The 17,637-nt window shown below is 38.8% G+C and overlaps 1 protein-coding gene across 6 annotated transcripts in view; it reads right to left on the reverse strand.

Moving 5' to 3' along the window:
* Nucleotides 1-17,637, reverse strand: part of Prim2 (DNA primase subunit 2) — a 243,906-nt gene that overhangs the window by 208,376 nt on the left and 17,893 nt on the right. For 5 of the 6 annotated variants that reach the window (XM_074081821.1, XM_020160848.2, XM_020160844.2 and 2 more), the window contains 3 exons: nucleotides 16,352-16,455; nucleotides 13,181-13,260; nucleotides 11,798-11,918 (listed from right to left, as the gene is read on the reverse strand). In XM_074081821.1, coding sequence (XP_073937922.1) covers nucleotides 11,798-11,918; nucleotides 13,181-13,260; nucleotides 16,352-16,455 — 305 coding nt within the window. Of the gene's footprint in view, nucleotides 1-11,797; nucleotides 11,919-13,180; nucleotides 13,261-15,740; nucleotides 15,892-16,351; nucleotides 16,456-17,637 lie in introns of all 6 variants that reach the window. The other variant, XM_020160846.2, reaches the window with a different exon arrangement.

Genomic DNA, 17,637 nt, shown 5'->3' on the forward strand with positions numbered 1-17,637 from the left:
TCAACTTCACCCAAAAGTCAGTAAAGTCAAAAGACACTTTTTATGAAAAAGAAACAAAGGAAGGAAACAAAGGAGAGAGGGAAGGAAGTGCTCCTTTCCCCTCCTGCCACTCAGAAATGCAGAAGCCAGGTTATTTAAAGAGACATTCATCACAGTTTTACAGAAAAGCCATCACAGAAAGGAGGGAGCCCTTCCGTTTTCTTCCTTAGACAAAGAGCGAGCAGAGGACAAGTAAGTAACCAAGCCACCATTACAATACAGGACACTAACTGGTTACCTACTCCAGAGGAGTTATACTGATTGTTTAGAAAAGTGTTTCTTCCCTCAGCCCATCCAAAACCTTCCTGTTCACTAACAAAACAAAAGCAACGCTTTTGTCAAAGCTTGGCCTTAGAGACCTCCACGCAGGAACCCAAATACTCACCAAAAAAAAAAAAAGCAGTAAAATTCAAAAGTCTTTTCCCATGACTACAGCTAGCAACCTAAATACAAACTCAAATCACGTCTTCAGCCTGCTATAAACTGCCCAAACTGTGGCTCTTCTTTTATGAGTGCACATGCACCTGTGTTACAAAAAGAATGGTGATAAGAAAAATAACCACACCAAGATTATGCTAAAAAGAGATAAGAAAGTAAGTTCTAATCCATTTTTAGATAAGGTGCAACAAACTAAATGCAAAGCAGGAGAGGTAAAATAAGAAAGCTATCCTCTATAAATCCAAATCCCTGTCTATTTGTATGCAGGCTCTATTATATCCCTGAGCAACCTGGATCTAGACAGCCAAACGATAGCTCTGATGTACACTAACCAACCAAACAGTTCCAAAATTGCTTCTTTAAGAACTTACTCAAGTGGGAATATTTCAATATAATTTACAGTGCTTTGCATCTACAGGCACTCAGAAAATATTAGTCGCTTCATTCATTAGGTAAATCCAAAGGCTGCTAGATCTTTAGGCATTTCAACGTGGGTCTCAGACAAGGAATCCATGGTCTAATTCGGAGCAACTGTGGCTGTGAGGTGATATAATCACTATTGAGCTGAAAATACTAATTCCTTAACCCTTAAAATATCAACAGGACAACTCATATGCAAACAAAACAATGAAATTCTACATATATATGTGCTCAACATTTCAGTTTATTCATTTACTATTTAATAAAACCCTCTAACCATTTCCTTTAAAGAAGAAGGAAGAGCTGAGTGCCGGTAGCACCAATAGTTAACCCTAGCTACTCAGGAGGCAGAGATCAGGAGGATTGCAAGTTCAAAGTCAGCCCAGGCAAATAGTTCAAGAAACCCTATCTCGAAAATACCTAACATAAAAAGGGCTGATGGAGTGGCTCAAGGTGTAGGCCCTGAGTTCAAGCTCCAAACCACATTAAAAAAAGAAGAAGGAGAAGGAAGAAACACACAAACCTGCAAAGCATGAACTTCATTTCGCTACTGTCTCCCTTCTACACCGAACTGGAAGTTAAAATATAGTGTTTTGGCTCCCCCAAATGACACTTCTAGAGCATAATAATTCTACCACAGGAAAAAGAAATAGACGCCAAATACAAGTGGGTTCCTTACAGCCCACCTTCATGCCTACCAAGCACTGTGAATTTCTGTAGAGGATTTCATTCAATCCTACAGCAAATTTGTGAAATAGATACTATGATACTAAAAGAAAATGAGGCATCAAAAGGTCAGATAACCCAGAATCATAAGAAATCCACTATGAGATTAACCCCAGCTTCTCACTCATACTAAGTCTCTTAGCAGTCTTCTTTTCCACAGTTTCAAAACTATTTTATGTGGCACTTTGATTACGTATTTTCAACCATGGCCTCCTGATCTCAAACTAACATTCTGGATTGACCCACTGCCTATCTCTATAGAGTTCTCGATCACTCTCACAAGCTAACGTCATCTTCTACTCTCTTCTATAATTTAATGATAAACTTCCTTGTTATAAAAATGTAAAACCAGAACCAAGATTAACATGGGAAACATATAAAAGTATTCCTTCAAATAAAAAGGAATTTAGTGTCATTAAAATAACAATGATTAAACAAAGTATATAACATCTAGAACACCTCCAGAGAGGCAGAGGTTATAGTACGGTTAGGAAAACATAAGTTGATGCCCCTGTGGCTGTATTCAAGATGAAAAGGACAGAAAGAATTACACTGCACTCAATAAGACTACTATTGCTAGAAAAAAAGAAAAGAAGGAGCCAAGGCCTCCATCACCAACTAGTCCTCAGAACAACAGTTCCATCAGCCAGCATTCTCAGAGAAGAGATCACCCTGATACACCCAACTCATCCCAAACTACCCCTAGGTCTCCCTCAGGCTTAACTTCAGGGCCTGCAGACAACAAAGCGAATTTCAGAAGTCCCTTAGTCAAAGGAAAAGTCTTCTCAATGGTTTACAATGCTACACTGTATGGTACACTGTCACTATCGTTAACATAAATGGAAATAAATAAAATTAATTTTAAAATTATTTATTATTAGAATTCTTCACAACTGGCATTTTAAGTCAGAACCATAAAGTCATGGATGATTTTTAGGAACCTATAGCAATTAAGACCAAACACCTCACCCTACGGATGGCACGATCCCAGGAAAAAGGCCTCCTCACTATATGCTCTATGAAAACATCTCCAAGGGAAGGAGAAAAAAACTGACTCTCCCTTCAAAGGGTCTGTGAGCAGATTCTCACTCTTTCCTATCTTAGAGGTGTGTGCCACCTAATCCACAAGGCTCTGGATGACTCTGAATTCACAACACATGAGCTTTGAGCTCAGAAGGGACTACGAGGTGTTAGTATCTGGTAGTATTGTCATGACGCTTTGGCTTTCCTTCATCTACTGTGCTCACAAGTTCTTACAATACTGAAGTTACACAATACTGAGGGTTTCATTTAAGAAGATAATTTTTCACAAGATATAGGAAAATCTCCAGATAAAACTTTAGTTATGGAAACAATGTATCTGGGATGACAGCTACTTTAAGTACTAGTGAGGTTAGGGCTGGGAACCTAGTTCAGTGGTAGAGTACCTGCCTCGAATGCATAAAGCTCTGGGTTGGATCCCCAGCACCACAGACAAAAAGTATGGATTTTTTTTTTTTTTAGAAAGAGGGGAAATGCTAAAAAAGAAAAGAAGTAGAACTGTAAACTTCAATCTTCCAAAAACTAAAATAAGAAATATGCTATTGTCATTGGTAGTAATACTGCAGACAAGAACTTAACAAAAGTACACTTAGGAATCTACAAAGCTTGGATGGAACTAGTGGTTCTCATCCCTATCAGACCCAATGCTAATCTTCTAAATATCTTCATATTTAAAATGTTTCAATACCTATTTGCTATCTCAAAATAAAACACAGAGGTTTGTAAATCAATAGAGCTCCATTAACAAAAATGTAAAAGATAGTAAAAGCAAAGAAACTTAGAACAAAACAGTTTTGGCAAACATAATTGATCAGATACAGTACCCTAGAGGACATGATTAAATAGCTACATATTAATACCCATTAGGATAAGCCACCCACCAGTGCAAACTGGCATACTGTGTGAGCTGATGCCTCAAGTATCACAGTAGTGATGTGCTTTTCCAGACAGATGAACAATTCACAGAAATATTCATAGCAAAACAAAGTATTATTTTCCGTCAGTTCACAGGACAATTGCATCCCAAGATCTGGGTATACCAAAAAATGGAGGAAACACATTTTATGTGTATTTATAAAACAGTGTTTGAGTCTAGATTCAATCCTTAGGAACAGTTTTGGTTTGGGGTTTGTTTGGCCACATAAATAAACATAGTAAGTCCAGAGGACAGGAAAATTCATTGTTATACAGAACTATCCAGCATTCCAGCATGCCTTTGGTACCTGCCAATCATTGTTACCACCACAAACTATACCATAGAGATGGTATCTAGAATATGTAGTAGCACAGACCTTGCCCCAAACTATCCAGAACCCCTGGACTGAATCAATAAGCCATCCTCCTAAAAAGGCCTGGTTTGTAACCATCAGTAGCTTCCTTCAGTGGCATCTCTCTTTCTTGTGAGCTAAGAAAAAAACTACTCAATTAATAAAATCTACTCAATTAAATTATTTGCACCTTGAGCACAAAATTTACTGCTTGGATTTTGGTTTATACTGAGCTTTGAGTATTTCATGAGTCAACTGTTGCTCATGAACTAAAACACGTAATATGATCCAAAAGCATTTATAAAAGGGATAGTGAATTTCTCAACTTGGTTGTGTGACTAATGTTTTCCCTAGAGATAACACACACATCTCCTATTAGGAAAACTACTTGAGGTATATTAATATATTTGGTTTCCAGTCTTGCCAAGAACTGGCAGTTAAAGCAAAAAATCTTAGCAAAATTGCAGTTAATGTTTTAATTCCCACATCAATGTAAATCTCTACACTACATCTGTGTTTGTGTATCATTCCTGTGATGAGTTCTGTCACCTCAAACATCAACATCTTTCCACTTCACTTCAGTGCTAGTTAAGGATGAGCTTTGAAGAAATCTGCTCATACATCTAGTAACACATCTCAAAAATACCTAAAGTCTGCTTTGGGGAGAGTTACTTAACCTCTGTGACCCTCAGCTCCCTCATGGAACTTGGAAATGACTAAATTATATAACCCATAGGAAGCATTTGGCAAAGTGGATGACACTCAGTAAACACGCGCAAATGTCACTATTAGTAATTAACTTCCCTCCTGTCTCCTACACCACTCACAGGGCAGATCTGGACTTTGTAAGTGTATTCTTTATTCAATCATCAGTTGATATTCCTTCTTCAGAAAACAAGGACCAAAGCAAGTTTGGGCGCAGTCCTCCTGAGTTTTCTAGTATTCATATAGCAGCATTACTCCCCAAAGTCAGCTAATGGAAGCTGAAATACATGTGGCTCTTAAGCTCCAATAGAAGACTACAGGATTCTCTTGCCCAAAAGCTTCATGGGACACCAGAATGAGGCCAGCACACTGACCAGAGATGAACAATGGAACAAGCCACAGAAGCAGGTGTCAACCGCTGTTCAAAGTCAGAGTTTAACAACCAGAAATGGAGGAAGTCCAGGGTCGGGGAATTAACTGCCTGTTCTTTGTACACCTTCAGAGAGGTGGGGCATAGCAGAGTGGATATAATACAAGGCCTGGACTAACTGATGTTACCACTACTTCCTCTTCCCTACGAAACTCAGGTTTAGCCACTCAACGACTGAGAACACAAAAATGTCATTTTTCACTACTCAATTAGCATACCTTCCCTCATCAAAAAGATCTAGGATAAGGCAATCTGACCTAGACTTTAAGCTATCTAGGACACAGAACTTCAACCAAAAAGAATTAAATTTTCAAGGGATCTGGAGGGAAGAGGGCAAAGATTATGGAATGAAAAAATAATCTATATAGCACACAAAAACTTGGCTTCTTTGCTCAGAATGTCTTCAGAAAACATGAGTAACACTTTACAATATTTAACATTTAGCACTAGAGAGGATATGCAGTAAGAACAATTTGATAGTATATATACATATGCATGTGTGCATACAACATTACAAGACACTTAGGACACAAGCTCCATGCACAAGAAACTTTTATTTAAAATCACATATTTTTCATGGGCAAAGTCATCAAACAATACAAAGGAAGAAATTCTAGATTTAAAAATGTATAGAACATATATGAAATATATATACATATATAGAGAGAGAGAGAGAGAGAATATATATGAAAACTTTTAAAAAGAGGGAAGACTTCCACAAGTTAGTTTGAAAATGTTTGCATGTTAATTTTAGCCTCAAAGGTAATTTAGCTTGAAGTTTCACATTCAGCCTAGCATCTCTAGTTTAATTATAATGAGCAGAAACTAATTTTGTAGCTTGATAAAGAAACTACAAATTCTGTGAACTCTAAAATATTGCCACTGAAGACCATCTGCCACAGTTTTTTTACAACTATGCACACAAATAGTTAGGCCTCAACTTACTGAAATCCAAACATAAAATTTACCAATACTTATCATAGCTGCCCAATAAATACACATAATATAAGGTCAGTGTACATAATTATTTGATATAAAAACCCCTATGGAAACAAAAGCATTAGGTTTGTAGAGTTTACTTATGGACAAGAAGCCTGTGTGAATGCCTTCACTTGAACCACTTGGAAAGAAGCCAAGGGTATGCAACTGTAATAGAAACATACAAAGGGCTACCTAATCATAAACTTTCCTACTCAGATACAAACTAAAGCTTGCCAGCCAGTATAATACCTCAAAAGCAGCTCAATGGAAAAAGCTTGTTTCATATATGATATATATAAAACCTAATCATAAATATATCGCCTAATATTTAACCCTGAGAAAGGATTACACATTACACACTCACCTTAAAGATGTTGAGGAAACAGAATAGGGACAAATCTTAGAATGTCACCACTATTCTCTCCAGAAATTCAAAGTTAATCAGAGAGCACCACGTTTGGAGCCTCCTATTACACAGCCCTGGAACATAAACAACTTATTTGCCCACTCAGAAGATAAGATTGATCCTTGAAAAGGATTCTCTACTTGAACTAACTCTAGTCAGGCTCTTAAATCCTCTTTTTGACTTGGGCCTGCTTATTGAGTTCTAGCAAGAACCATGCAGTCAGTCAGGGAAAACCCTTCACCCTTGGTCTGATCACCCTCAATATCTTATCACCCTCGTCTACCTTCAGCACAAATGCTCAGGTCAGGTTGGCAAAGAATTGTCCTATCTCGTTATCATTTTCCCTCCACCTACACCTGCACCCTGCTCCTTGGCTATTAATCTCACTTTTATTGTGTTCAGTGTTGAGCTCATCTCTTTCCCCTACTACAAAATCTACTGGAGCAGCCTCCCCTTAAATAAAGTCTTCCCTAGTGTCTTTAACAAGTGCCTTGAATGACTTGTTTTCTCTAACACCTTCATCTGATTATTAATCCTTTCCCCTCAGTTCCTTTTAGGTCTGGAATTTCCACCAAGAGTATCCATTTCTATACCTTGTCAGAAGTTTTGTAAAGAGCTTTTAGGCTTATCAATGCATGTGTTCTCTACTGTCTTCTCTTACATCTGAGTGCCCTGCCTCAAATATATCATCAGATTCCTAACTGGCAGAAATATGCTGTATCAAAAGATATAAAAGGTACACGTATCTCTCCATTCTGCAGGCACCACATAAAAATCACTTGACAACTTATTAAAAGGTTTATTATAACTTGAGACCTCCCCACAAAGGCAGATCACTCCAGGTGTGATGTCTCACCCCTGCAATCCCAGCTACTCAGGAGGTAGAGATTGAGAGGACCACAATTCGAGGCCAATCTGGTTAAAAGTTAGTGAGACCCCATCTCAACACAATAAGCCAGGTGTGGTGGTATAAGCCTGTCATACCAGGTAGAAGGGAGGCCATAGGTAGGGGAATCATGAAAAAGCAAGCCCCTATCTGAAGCAAAATAAAAGGACTGGGGGGTGTGGCCCAATTAGTAGAGCACTTGCCTAGCAAGTACTAGGCCTAGTACCACCAAAAAAAAGAGTCCTGTGAGGGACACTGCATATCTTAATAAACAAAAATGGACCACACCACAGTGAGGAATACACATTCCAAAAGGGCTACAATAACCCAAAATACATCAATTAACAATGAAAACAATATAGTAAGGGTCAAAATAGTAAAAAAAAAAAAAAAAAAGACTATCTCAAGAACAACTTATAAATATCTAAGAAATAATAAGCAAGTAAATACCAAAACCACTTTAAAATTCCACACATGTAAAAATCAAATCAGTGTTCCAATGTTAACTGGAGAACTTTACAAAAGTGCCTAATAAATTCATAATCGATCATTTCAATAACATGAGCCAAGAATGATATTAAATATTTTCTAGAAAAAAACATTGCCCTGTAATCCTAGCTACTTGGAAAGTAGAGATTGGGAGGATTGTGGTTTGACAGTCCCAGCAAAAAAAACAGAAGAAAAAAGTTTGAGAGATCTATCTCATCTCTACAAATGGCACAGTAGTGCATGCCTGTCACCCCAGATATGCAAGGAAACACAGATAGAGGAAGATGGAGGTCCGTGCTGGTACAGCCACAAAACAAGACCCTGTCTCAAAATTAACCAACACTCAAAGGGCTGGTGGTATGGTTCAAGTGGCAGAGCAAGCACGGTGCCCTAAATTCAACCCACAATACTGCTAAAAAAAAAATAGAAGGTTTCACACTACAAGGGACAAAAAATCTTAAATGCCAAGTTTAGAACAAAAAATATATATATTTTAAAATAAGCAAAAATAAACAATTCTATGTACTTGTTTTTAGTGAGTCAAGCAATGAGGCTACCAACCTTACTTGCAAACTCTCACTTCCTTGAGCACTAATACTTTTTTTATACAGTACAGTCTCCATTTGTAACACACAGAATACTCACCACATCTTTACTATTCCTGCCATCTGCCATTCAGTACTAGTCTAATGAAAGAATCCTACTACTAGATCTACTGGCTTGTCAAGTGAAATATCCTATGGACACTTTAAAAAGCATCCAACTATAAACTGATGTCAGATTCTAGAGGGCAACAGCACAGAAACACTTTGTCTATGAAGCGGACAACTGCAAAGACCTGATGTTTCCCCAAGTGGCCCACTGCAGAAGCATTAACAGAACCTATTTAAGGGCACCCACGCACCTATTCAACCTCAACAAAGCCAACCAAGGCAGCCAGGAGACAGCATGTAGTCCCCACACAGAGCAGTGCTCACTTGTTTCTAATCTTTCCTGGAAATTTTACATTTAAAATCCAAGTTACTTACATGTAACCCAAAGAATAGGAAAGATCAGTTTTTCCTTTTTGGTGTATTTTATGTTCTACATCATAAAGAGTAAGAATGTTCTCTCCCTCAGAAGCTCAAGTTTAAACTAAAAAAACCCAAAGAATCAACAAATTGCCTGAGTCAGAAACAGAACACAGAGTTTTAGATATGATAACTAGCCTGGTTCACCTTTTGCTTTTGGTGGTACTGAGGTATGAACTCATGGCCTCACATTTGCTAGACAAACACTCTACTACTTCAGCCACTCTGCCAGCCCCTTTTTGGCTGGGTATTTTTAAGATAGGTTCTCACAAACTATTTGCCAGGACTGGCTTCAAACCTCAATCCTTCTGCTCTCTACCTCCTGGGTAACTAGGATTATAGGCATAAGGCACCAGTGCCCAGCTACACCTTTTGCAAATTTTTATCCAATAAAAGTCACTAGCCATGTAATAAGAAAACAAGATTTAAAAGAAAAATCCATGCAAAGAAATTGATGATCCTTTTTGTACATATTTCCCCATCAGAGCACATACAATGCAATTCTTATTATTGTATCTCCTCTGAATATACACTATGTTCATTTTACAGAAGAAATGAATATAAAAGTCATTGTAGCATTAGGAAATTGAAAAAACAAATGCATACAAACTCAGCACAAAAGCATTTTAAGTCCAAGTAGACTCAGACCTGTGCCAGGAATCCAGCTTCTGTGACATGAAAACAAGATGGACCTGTGGCTCCCCACCTGCTACCCTTTCTTTCTGCCTGGATTTAGGCAGCAAGACACATATCAGAGACAAATGCTAATAACTTTCCCCAACCCTGCTTTGTCCTGAGTCTAAAAGCATCGCTAATGCCTGTTATTGTCTCACTTTGCCTTCCATAAATCCCCACCAGCCACTACTAACATTTAACCAAGCTTTACATTCTACAGTCTGTATTTCAAAAACGTAAGGCATGAGGTTTCCCACAGTCTACACACCTCCAGTCACGTTCCAATGTGCCCCAAGAGGAATACCTCCCCATCCTATCCCCACTGGGAGTCACGAAGAAGAAAAAAAAAAAAAAAAAAAACAGTCATGCAAGAAGCCAACGTTATTGTTGCCTATAGAAATTGTACAAGACCATCTGGGATGTACAAACATGGGTATTAATTTTCCTTTTAGTCAATCTTTCAATTTTATCCATATCACTGCATGTTACTTTAATGTGTATGCTTATTGTAATGCACCTCAAATGACCTACAGAGTGAAACATAATATAAATCCATAAATAATTGTAGCTAATGAACTGGCTATTTGGGAGGCTGAGGATCAGAGTTCAAGGTCAGCCCAGGCAAAAAGTTAGCAAGACTCCATCTCAACAGAAAAAGGGTGGGCATGGTGGTGCACTCCTTTTATGCAGTGACAGCAAGAAGCACAAAATAGAATGATCACAGTCCAGGCCAGCATGGACAAAAAATGAGACCCTATCTCAAAAGTAACCAGAACAAAACAGGCTAGAGGTAAGGCTCAAAATGGTAGTGCACCTGCATAAAGCCCCGAGTTCAAACCTCAGTAGCACAAAAAAGAAAAAAAAAGAAATTAAAGGCAGGACATACAAAAAAAAATGTAGAAAATGTGGGAAACAGTTAAAGAAATCCCCCCCAAAAAATAAAGACTGGATGTCGGGACAGAAAATGAGAGGACCAATCCAAAAGACCCAAATTCCAACTAACAAAAGAGATTTTAAGAAGAAGCCATAGAAAACAAAACAGAATCATCAAAGCAATAAAAAGAAATTTCCTAAATGGAAGAAGTCACATGTTTAAAGGGCCTACTATGTTCCCATCCCGATTTGGGATGAAGAATCAGGAGAAGAAAGGAAGACTGGGGAGTTAGGACCAACCCAAGGAAAAAGTTAGTGAGACCCCCATCTCAATCAGTACCTGTCCCATATGGTGGTATATGCCTACCATCCCAGCTACTTGGGAGACTGTAGGAAGGAGGATTGTGATCTGAGGCCAGCCCCAGGCCAAAAAAAAGCACACAGGACAGGTAGCATGACTGACATGGTAAAGTGGCTGCCTAGCAAGTGTGCAGCCCTCAGTAAAACCATGTCTAATATGAAAGGATAAATCACCTGCACTGGAACTGCAGTAACAGGCCTCCCCAAGGGTCAAAAGTAACAGAAAGTGGAAGGCACAGGGGCTGGGTGAGACGGCCAGCACACGGCACTATCTGTGCTTAGGCAGATGCCACTTAAGAACCTCGAGAGACGTACCTACAACAAGTGAGAGCTGCAGGAAGTACTGTCTACCAAATACCTGTTCCCTCCCCTTCACACAGCCTTTCGCCAGCTCACAGTCCACAATGTTCCTTGCTACAGGAATGAATATCTTCAGACAGGAATGAATATCTTCAGACAGGATGAATGTCTTTCACCTACTCCAGCTGTTACTCTTTATTCTATTTGGCCTCAAGCCTCCCAATCCAGCTCCAATCGAGAGTCCCAAATAGTCCTCCTACCCCTACCGCCTGATTGCTCCAGATCTTCCAAGAAGGACTTTCCACCTTCCCACACAGCACAGACCACTACAACAGGAATTACATCTCCACCCACAATCTTATACCTGCTAAATGCCCCAGGCATCTCTTCTTTTTTATTATAATCATATTATGTAAACCATTCAGATGTGCCTGCAAAAACTATTTTTCTAGTTTTTAAAACTACTCAAGCAGACAGATTTTACTGATGACTGACTTTTTAAAGTAAAGTACTCCCTCCTCCAAACTTCACTACTGCAATAAATAAATACCACTCATACACAAAGCTATTAGCTACTTTTTCAGGCAGGTACTTAAGAGTATATAAAGAGAATGAACTCCACACATTAGTGCCAGTAAAAAGCAGAGATAAATGTGAAATAATTAGAAATAATTACAAAAATATACTTACAGCCTCAAATTGCAAATGGCTGTCCTTTAAGAAATTTTGAATTTTGTCCTTGGGTAAAATACTGAATCGAAATCGAAGGAGATCCATCTCTTGTTGAATGAACCATCGTCTAAGATCTTCACTAAAATGAGGACAGGAAATTATAGTATAAATTTAAAACCCAGTGATCATTAAATTCAAGAAATTTCTATGAAACAGTAAAACAAGCAGGATACCAAAAGACAGCAATTAAAAGCAAACAAGTCCTATACTGTGGTAAGAAGAGGAATACCACAGTCCTCCAGGATCATGCTGGGTTTGAGGTTGAGGGTGTTATGAACACAAAAGATTAAATACAGAATACTTTGAGCCCATCTACCACTGAATTACCAGTGACATCATTTTAAAAGTCCACTAGGTCTAATGTGACTGCAAAGAGTCATTTACATTAAAGTGGGGTGCTCCTTGGTCTAAAGTATTTCATCAATGCCAACTAACAAAAGCTTTAAAGGGAACTTTATCTCTAAATGGATTAAGATCAGTAAACTCTGCAAAGTTATAGTTTGTAATTTCACAAAATGTAAGATCCACAAGTACACGTCTACATTTCAAAGCCAACTTGAAAATACATCTATCTACAAGGCAGATACATGATTGCATTACTGTTACAAAACAATTAGCCTATTGCATGTAATATTATGTCATTTTCAGATGACTTTCACAGATTGTCAGAAATTCATTTACTGTATATGGGTCAGAAACTACAGATCTTTTAAATGAGGAAAAACTCAAGGACAAAAGTTAAGTAATTTCTCAATTGAAAAGTAAGCAATTCAAGATTCTCACTTGATAAGGCCACTAATTAAAAAAAAGTAACTATTTTATTTGGCCATATAATTATATAAGGGGAAGGAAAAAAAATGAATTTTGAAAAACTAAGTCCTTCTCCCTGTGGGTGACACTATTGTCTTAAGAAACCAATGACCAGCTGATACCATCTAAAATCTAACAGGCCCACACACCTCGAATTCTAAAGACTTGTATCAAATTCAAGTATGTGTGTGATTCCTTGTTTCTAATAAGAAACCACTTTTTTTCCAGAAAAGTATCAAGACCTTCTACCTATAAAAACCCTTCTAATTTTAAATCCCAAATGAAGAGTCTCTTCCATAAAGCTAAAAAGTGTCTCATCAGGCAAATTTTACAATAAATTTTTTTCAGTATTTTTTTAGTAAAACAATTTGCTTCAAACAGTTCACTGTAACAACATTCAATCCAGGATACACTGGTTCCTGATGGCATTCTGATTTCAATACAAGTTCACATCAAGACGTCAACTTCCAACATACCAACTTATAACCCAAGACATCAAATGTGACTGTGAGAGCTCAGCTATATACTCACGACTGACAGTAAGCAAGGCGAAGTATAAAATGGGAAATATGATCTTTTCTTCGTGGTTCATATTCATCTTCTAAGTTTTCCTTAAAAATAATGGCACAAGGATATGAAAGGATTAGACTAGCATTTGAATAAAACGCAGTACAGAGAAATGTTGAGTGAGCATAACACAATGGTAAGTGACTTTCAACACCACTACCTTTCTTAATGAGCTTTTCAGGATAACTATCACAGTACATAAACTACAATCAGGTGAACTGAGAACTGAACTGAACTGACCTCATCAAAAGCTCCTGGACATAGACCCAACTATTTCTTCCTGTTAGGCCCTCTCTTTAACTTACTTTCTCATCCACCTATGTCCGGAGTACTTGCTACTTCTTACATCAACCCTTACTTCTTTAACTCCAGCTATTTGACAAAGCCTAGATTCTAAATTAATCTACAGCTACACGCTGTAGTCCTATTCTCAAAATGCTGAGAACTTCTGGAGAAAAACATACACAACTATGTGAACTTGGAACATAAAAATTCACAGCCTGTAACCTTAAGTGGACCCTTACCAATACCAATGAATCCTTACTAAGTCCAAAATGGCAAGATGTGAACATGTCTCCGGCACTTACAAGGCACCCACCAGCCACTGCTCTAAGCATTTTTCACTTACAGACTTATTTAATACTTTTTTTTTTAAATCCTATTACCCAGGAAGCACTATACATTTTCAGAATGAGGAAACAAGGCTCTGAGAGGTCAACTAATTTGTCTAGAGTCACAAAGTGTTAGTCAGCTTTCTGTTACTATAAATACCTGAGATAATCATTTTAAGGAGTAAAGATTCATTTCTGGTTCACAGTTTCAGAGGTTCATTCTAAGGTTGGTTGACACACTGCTTTAGGGTCTGTGGCAAAGCAGAAAGATCATGGTGGGAAGCACATACCAGAGCAAAGCTGCTCACCTCACAGTGGAAGAGACCAGGCTCCCACAATCCACAAAAGGGATGCTCCCAAAAACCAAAAACCCCTCCTAGGCCCCGCTGCTTAAAGGTTCTACTCCCTTCCAAAAGCACTAAGCCAAGAATCAAGTCTTTAACACATGGGTACAGCGGATATTCCAAATCCAAACAACAGCACAGAGAGCAGGCAGCAGAGATTCAATGTCACACATTTGCCACCCTCCTCACTTCTTAGAAAAAGTGTTTCAGTCTTCACCAATTACCCTACCCTGGCATCCTTCCTTTCTTTCTCAACAGATGACTTCACCTACTTTACAGAAAATAAGGTCCACCAGGCAGATCCTTCAGCTCCAGCATCCACATGGTGTATTGCCTTCCCTTCCATCTTCATGGACAAAGAACCTCTCCTTTGTACATAAAGCTAATTCCTACATCTAAACCCTCCAACTCATTTATTCTTTCCTCTGAAGGACCCGAGTATATCTAATGCTCTCTCAAAATATCTTTAAGCTCCCCTCTCTAATATTATAGATCTTCCTGCTTAGCTTATAATCGTATTTAAGCATCTCCTGCCATTATGTATGTACACACACACACACACACACACACACACGTCTTTTCCCTAAAACATCTTCCATATTCTGCTCTATTTCTCCCATTATTTTAGCTAAACTTCTAAGAACAGTATATGTCCCAAACCCACCTCTGTCCTTCATCCACTCCCTATCATTGTTCTGGCCTCTGTCCCTCTCTACCAGGCCCATCCAGCTGCTAAACCCAAAGGACACAGTACAACCCATCTTTCATGATCTGACTTAAGCTTCTGAAACTATTGGGAGTTGAGAGTGTAACCACAGAAACAAAATGCCTGGATTTCAATCTTGCCTCCACTACTTACCACCTTACAAGCTTGAGCAAGTGACTTAGTCTATCAGTAAGTAACACAGTCTCCTATCTACGAAACAGGGATGATAATAGCATCTACCTCATAACACTGTTACTTGACTTGCATGGATTAAAATATGCGATGCACTTAGAACAAAATTGGCATGTAATAACTGTAATACAAAAGTCTGCTGCTGTTATCCTAAATTATCATTACAAATATAGCAACTATTACTGAAACTCTATCCTTCTTTGACTTCTATGCTGCCACCATCCAGGCTCATCTCCTAATTCTCAGGAAGCTCCATCTCTATCTCCTTCCCAGACCTCTTAAATATTAGTATTCCTTACTTCCTATCCTCCATCACATTATGTTCCTAGGGTGTCCTCAGCTCTCCGGAGGCTAAGGCAGGAGGATTCTGAGTTCAAGACCAACTTCCCCTAAATCTACAGTCCCACTAAAGATGCCTTCAAAGTCCACACTTTTACATCCAATTATCCATGAAGTGCCTCAAGTTATGTCTAAAATGAAATTCAACATCTTAGTCCCAAGATTTTCTTTTCCTCCAGCATACCACATCTCAACTGTCCTAACTAGAAACCTGGTGTCATTCATAACTTCTCTCTCTGTTGTTCCCTTGTAATTAAATCACTAAAATCTTTTGATTCTACCTTCTTAATACATTCTTGCTCAGTCCCCTTCTCATTCATTCAGACTCTCACCATTTCCAAGCTGTTTTTCCTCTTGTCAGACATGACTTCCAATCTGCTGTTGGCTATCATCCTCCCAGAATAAAAATCTGGTCACATCTGTCATGATGAAGCTCCAAGCCAGAAACGGTGGCACATGCCTGTCAACCCAGCTCTCAGGAGGCTGAGGCAGAAGGATTCTGAGTTCAAGACCAACTTGGACTCTGACTCAAAAAATATATATATATATATACATATAGGTACAGTTCAGGATGACCTCCTCTGGAAAACCTTCCCTACTATCCCCAACCTGAACTGCTAACCACAACTGCTCTTGGAGTTCACATGTAATAGCAGTGCTCAGCACCCCATAATACACAGGGTACATCTGGAGTCATTCAGCGGGTGAAAGATGGAGTGCTATTGAGCATCCTACAATGTACAGCAGTCCTGAGAGTGAAGAAACCCTGCCATGTCAAAATCATCTAACCACATGTCAATCACCCCAAAAGGCTGAATTCAGACACCTTCACAGTTCAGACATTGTTCTTCATGAAAGCCCGTGCCTGATTCAAGACCTTTCCCTACCTGCACTCACTAATGTGAGCACGTACAAACTGAAGGAACTTTCCTCTTTTACTTACTCTGAAGGAAAACTTGAGTCTTCGAATCTCATTCTCCAACTTACTCTGGTATTGCTCCGTCCCTTTCACATAGCTCACACCAAGATTTTCAACTGTTTTTAGCACTAAGGAAAAAAAAAGTGAAAATACAAGTATAAAAAACCAAATCCAAGACAAAAATCTATGGATAGCAATTCCCTAATTACTATTAATATAAAAACAAGTAATTAGAACAATTAGTAACAGTTTTCTGCAGTATGTTACATGAACTATGTATTTTTATAAGAGGATAATCTCCATCTACGTGCAGAAAATATTCATGCCCCACACCGGGGATTCTCAAGCAGAGAACAGGAAAGGATGGTAGACAATGCCATAATCTCAGCTGTACTGAGCAGTGTTGTTGAGGAATGGAAAAGTCAGTATGATTTAAAAAAAAAAAACAAAACAATTAAGCACCCCTTGTTTGGGCGCTTTATGGAGAAGCCTATCTGGCAGTTTGCTTCAATTACTCAGCGCAGTCTCTTCATAGAAACACATGCCTTCCTTTCCTGATAAAGCAGAGAAGACAACACTGAAGAAGCAGAGCCATGTCATCCACATGAACCATCCTGAAAAGGTCTGAGAACTGCTCAGAGATCCCTAAAGTCACTTATCAACCCTTCCTCAGATGAAAATCTTCTAAACTGCCTCCTAAACGTAAACCCATGTTCCAGAAGTACCTCCTTACTATGGTAGTCAAACCTATTATCTTCCCTTTCTCCTGTTCCTCTTCCTGTCACCTCCACATCCATTAGCAGGTTTTCCACCCACTAGATCATCTGAGCAGAAACTTCATCCATCCTGCACCTGCTCCCTCCCTCCTCACGATCCTACCAACAATGTCTCCTTAGTATCCCTTCAGTCTCTCTCTTCCTGTCACTGCCAATGTCACTACCTTAGTTCAGGACCTTGCCATTTCACCCCTAAAGTCCCAAAGCCAAGGGACCTTTCCACCATCAACTTAATCCTATGAAGCAGCTGATATGACTAAGCTGTCACTATTTCCTTCTCCCTTGCCTTCACTCTTCCGTTGCAACAAACAGGTAATGAGTACCTCCTCTCTGTATTAGCAATTCCTACCTGCTCCCCTGAGAAAGAACAACAGTACCTCACTTCTCCTTCTGATCCCACAGGGTATCCTGGATAACTCTGAAAATAGTCCTAGTGTTTGTTTCAGTTCGTGTCAAGTTCACTCCTTTCTTCATCAACACACGAAGGATAAGCAGGCCACCAGCACAGCAGCGAAATCCTTCTTTCACTCCAAT

This window comes from Castor canadensis, chromosome 8 (genome assembly GCF_047511655.1).
Source record: "Castor canadensis chromosome 8, mCasCan1.hap1v2, whole genome shotgun sequence".
Lineage (NCBI taxonomy): Eukaryota > Metazoa > Chordata > Mammalia > Rodentia > Castoridae > Castor > Castor canadensis.